This window comes from Apaloderma vittatum, unplaced genomic scaffold (genome assembly GCF_000703405.1).
Source record: "Apaloderma vittatum isolate BGI_N311 unplaced genomic scaffold, ASM70340v1 scaffold16760, whole genome shotgun sequence".
Lineage (NCBI taxonomy): Eukaryota > Metazoa > Chordata > Aves > Trogoniformes > Trogonidae > Apaloderma > Apaloderma vittatum.
The window spans coordinates 32,849-37,957 of NW_009695204.1; the positions used below are offsets into that span (position 1 = coordinate 32,849).

The window sequence follows — 5,109 nt, forward strand, 5'->3', positions numbered from 1 at the left end:
AGGAAAGGAGGAAAAGTGTGGTTCCAGCTCCCTGGCCAGAAGCTGAGCTGCCCTCATCCAACTTCAACAGCCCATGGCTCCTCAGCACGTCACAGACAAGGCAGCAGGCTAGCGCTGGGCCCTGCTTAGTTTCAGCACCGAGAGACATGGGGATCATGGCACTGCTACCTCCAAATAGGTGTGTGGGAGCAAAGCAAAGAGTATCGGGAAGCACAGTATGGGCAAGCAGTCTGGCAACACCAGAGCTTGTCCCTCTCCACCTGCAGAAGCACAGACAGCTTTCGGGCAGCAAAAACTCAGCGCTGGCCTGCCTTTCACAGACTCAGCGGAGGCTGTATCTGGGGACAGAAGTAGCTCTCTCCACCTCCACTGTGAGCAGCTGCACCTACTTAGCAGCATCAGCAGGGAATGCAGCCGAGATCAGATCCTCTGCCCCCTCCACCTCTATCGGGGCTCTTTAGATGGCCTCACAGCTCAGTGGCTGCCCGCTCAGAGGAGGAGAAAACCCGCACACTCCATTTGCGCCGGAGCAGTTTGAAAATGTGACTCCAGATGGTAGCAATTAGCTGACACAACCAAGGCTGGCGAAAGGCAAACTGGCGACCTGGAGGTACAATCCCCCGTGTTACCTACATGACTAATTGTCCAGTAGCCCAGCCTGCTCCTTAACGAAGTCTTGGGAAGAAACACGCGCCTGTCACGCAGAACTGCTAGCACTGTTAATCCATCTTTTCTAACTGAAGAGCCCACACTGAGAAGCAGAGGGGGACCAAGCAAATACTTTAAAACAAAGCATGCGAGGCAGTGTTTCACCAACCTTTCCCCGTTTCCCCCTCCTTTGCCCCCATCCAAAAAACTTCCACGGTGATAATTAACTCAATATCTACTCTTCTATGGGCATCAGTGGCTTTCAGTAAAGCAAGGAGTAAGTGATCTAGCATGGGCAAGCTGAGTATTTGTAAATGGGAAGTGCACAGGATAAACCAGAAATAGTCCTGCCAGAACATCTAATCCTCGCTGATCTGATCTCCAAAGTTGTATCCTCGAGATTTTTGTGCTCCTTTTTTCGTGGGGAAGAGGAAATATTTATCTACGCTAAAATTACTGCCTGTGGACAAGTCTGGGCTGCAGACCAACCACAATAAATGGTTACAGGGGAGAGGAGTCTTAAATCGTGACCTGGATTTATGAAAATTACTGAGAGCTTTTTCTAGGGGAAAATCAACTCCTAAGCTGAGAACAACTTCAGTCAGAGCCTCTGAAACACATCTCATGGACGTGGTACTGGGTGAAGTGACATGAGCACCATACCCATGACTTAGGCTGTCAGCCCTGGGTAAGGTATGCCAGTCCTTGTACACCTCCGACAAGACCTAAACGTCTTCTCAATTTTTCCATTACCAGTCTGACCACAGTAAGATTTTTTTTTTTAATAAAAATCTCCCAGTGACATGCCCAGCCACTCTAACGATTAACAAATCTTATCATGTTTTATAATCCTGCAAGATAATAAAAGTTATTTCTCCAGTGCAATGGCAGGTCTCAGGGAATCCCCGGAGGAGCGGCACAGACCTGACCTCACGTCGTTGCCTTCACTGCTCAAGCTCATACAGTGAAGATGACTAATCTAGATCAAAAGGCATCCAGGCATATATTTCATAGGTCAAACAACGATAAAGTGTACCGCGTGCTTTGTAACCTTCTAGATTTAATTAGTAACTCTAGTTCAGCAAGGACACCCTACACTGCGACACCACCTGCGTCATGAGGTACCGACAAAACAAGGGCCCTTCCTGCCCCATAGATTTTTTCCACTTTTGAATAGATTTTTTAAAAAAAGTATCCACAGGTTCCTCTTGACAACAGAAGCTTAATTCTGTCTCTCTTCCTCACCCTGTCGTATCCAGGAGACGAAGGGGGTGGGATCGCCAGCCGCCATGCACTCCATCACCACGCTTTCCCCGGCCACCACCGTGGTGTTCTCCGGCGCGGCGATGATGGTGACATCTCCTCCTGCTGGCTGGGAATCTAATGCCAGAAATAAAAAGAAAAGTCTGTCCTTTCAAATTGCAAAGATAAACGCATCGTAGAGCTCCCCGGGTAGTCTCACACGTGTTAACGTCTCACGTCCAGTTGGAGGATGAAAAGCGGGTCTTGCTTTTACATGACTACAGTATTTTTGCCAGGGAAAAAAAAAAAAATGAAGAAGAAAGGGGTACAGATTTACTCTAATCACGCTGGTCCTAGTACAAATAATAAATGGATTTGCACACAGAAAAGAAATGAGAGTTTCAACGCAGCACCTTCATCAGCTGTTGCTAAATGGATATTTGTTAGTTAGATGAAACAAGACACCACGATGCTCAAGCAGAGCAACAACCACACAACACACCCTTTCGGAAGGGTGTAACAGCTCAGAAAAATCTGGTAACTTGGTTAAAGAAATTCTATATCCAGCCACTGCACTGCAAACCGCAGCACAGAGAGGACAAGCCTCTGCCCAGGCCTTCATGTGACACAAAGCCTAAATCAGCCATTATGCGTCCAGAGGAGAGAGCGTCACTTACTTACACGTGCACAGATAAACCAGCCAAAACGTAAATCAAGCAATGCTTACCAGAGGATCTGGAGGCTGCTGCTCGATGTCTAGAGAACGGGATGGGGATGTTTTGCTTAAAACGAACCTTCTGCCTGTGTCTGCCCACTGCTGAGCGGAGGTTAAGGGAAGGTTAAGGAAATGCCTTTGCAGCAGCCAAATTTCTGTTGTCAGATGAAAACAACCGGTGTGCTCTTGAGCAGACCAGACCGTTCATGACCCTCCACAGTAGCAAGCCTGTTCTTCCAGCTCTCCCAAACACATCTAACTGCGAGGGACACTTTTGTTGTTGACCTCATGAAGGGAGAAATAACTGCAAAGGAGTCACGTAGCACAAGCAATTCTCAGGCCTGCTCCAGGTGCTCCCATGATCTAGCAGAGAAAGTTGGTGGCAGGTCTCGAACAAATAAAAGCAAGAGCTTTTTGCACAGCATGCAGTTAAACTCACAGTCTCAAGACGCTACAGAATTCAAAACCAAGAGGTTCAGACAAACTCACGATGGACACATTTACTGTTGAACATGAAGGTCTCGCTGCATTCCCACGGCCAGGATGTTCCCACACCCATGACTGTCAGATGCTGAGGGAGATGTCCACGGAAAGCTCCATGTTCTCCTCACGCAGGTTTTTTACACACTTTCCTCTAGCAACTGCTGGACCTCTGGGGTGACACACACTCGCCTTTTATGGGGCATCCAAGCAACACTCACTCATACTGAACTTTCTTGTGAATATAACCCAGAGCAGCTTTGGCCCCGGCACGGCAGGAGCTACACATCGCTGTACCCAACGCGTCGCGCTCAGCCCATCTCCAGGCCCGTTGCCACCTACTCTACTGCAGACGTCTTGCCAAAGAGAGTTGGTTCAACACGGAAATCTTGCAGTCTATACACGCCTGAAAGGGATTTCCATCTGTAGTGTTATGGAAGGAGCTACTAAAAATCCCCAAGGCACTGAAGGCAAATGGGAGAGAGCAGGCGCCAGTGCTTGTCCAGCAGATGGAAGCAGAGACCGAAGAGCACCCGTGGTCCCCTACCTGGGGCAACGGCTGGACCACACTAAAACACAACCGAGCCCTGGATAAACGCCAGCAATAAGAGCTGTCATGGGGCACGAAGGAAAAGGCAAGCCAGCCACCCTCCTCCCTGTGGAATAAGTACGTGACACAGAGGAGCCGGTGTGCGCAGGCACATACAATCTCCTTTTGGGCTCACAGCACGGTCTGGGCTGGCCACAGCTTTGCTCTGTTCACATACAGGAGCTGTTCCCATCCTTCGTGCCTGCAGACACTTTCAGCCTCACAGCTATCGCATCCAGCTGCAGCAGGACAACTTGGGGGACAGAAGAGGGACAACAAGAAACCACGTCAGACTCTGGATTTGGAAGCCTCATTGACAAACAGATCAAAGTCCTGGCCACTCTTAACTGCGGCGTCAAAGCTGAGCTTGAGAACTACAGACACAGAAAACAGGCTTAATGCAAAAACAAGCATGAGAGATTCCACGACAGGCACGTAACCTGAAGGATCAGAGAAACGCAAGGCTCTTTGGAATAGCAGCTTTCTCTTAACTCCAGCTCCAGTTCAACAAAGCACTAAAATCCACACGCCATCATTAGTCCTACAAAACAGCTGAGTGCAAGAACTCCAGCAAGACCTGGTGGATGGATGAGGCTGCTCAGCACATTGCTAATGCAACCCTTTCTCTAAACCATATGGCAGAGAGGGATGAGGCAACGTTAGAAAAAGAACAAGGAAAAGGAGCTTTCCAGTCAGGATTTGGAAAGAAACACACGAGAAAGCACAGAAGCAAAGGAAAAGCCTTTTACAGCAGCCACAGACTGCAGGCTCTGACCCCACTCCCTGCTCACAGAGCTCAGCAAGCCCCATCTGCCCATCCTGGAGACCTGTTAGGTATTGTGGGGCCATGGCAGATTTTGATGAAAACGAGCAGGGCAGCAGATCCTGGGAGCAGGAGTATATTCCAGCCTACTACAGAGTGAGGTTCTTTACCTGACACCACTGGCTGCCGGCATATCTGCTGGGGAGGGCCCGGCTGAAACACGTCTGTGTGCATAAAGCCGTCCTTTTCTGCAGCGCTGGGGAAAAAAATAAATCTAGAGCAAAAAAAAAAATAACACCAGAGTGATGGCAATATATTCCCTGCCAGATTTCCAGGCAGCCTTCTCCACCAAGCTTAGGGCAGAAGAAGTGAGCAAGCTCCACAAACCTGACCTAAACACCCATCCGTTGCGTTCAGGTGCACAGCCCCGGGTGCCGGCTGGCAAAGGCACCTCACAGCTTATAGAAATTCCATGTGAAGGCACTTGTCCCACATCACTTGGTCCCTGGACAGCTGCCTCGTAGTGCTGCCAGTCATCACGAGAGGGATTTTACGAGCTGCACAAACCCTGCCCCCAGGAGCCATCAGCCCCGCTCTGGAATCTCCCTTCCCTCTGGTGCTGCCCATCCCGCACCCTCTGGAAGGGGAAGAGCAAGAAGCCGTGTGACGGTC

The 5,109-nt window shown here is 49.6% G+C and overlaps 1 protein-coding gene across 1 annotated transcript in view; it reads right to left on the reverse strand.

Annotated features, from left to right (window-relative positions):
• The window catches only part of IGDCC4 (immunoglobulin superfamily, DCC subclass, member 4), an 86,206-nt gene that overhangs the window by 25,021 nt on the left and 56,076 nt on the right, over window positions 1-5,109 (reverse strand). Inside the window, exon 6 of the mRNA XM_009870537.1 lies at window positions 1,894-2,028. Coding sequence (XP_009868839.1) covers window positions 1,894-2,028 — 135 coding nt within the window. The remainder of the gene's footprint in view (window positions 1-1,893; window positions 2,029-5,109) is intronic.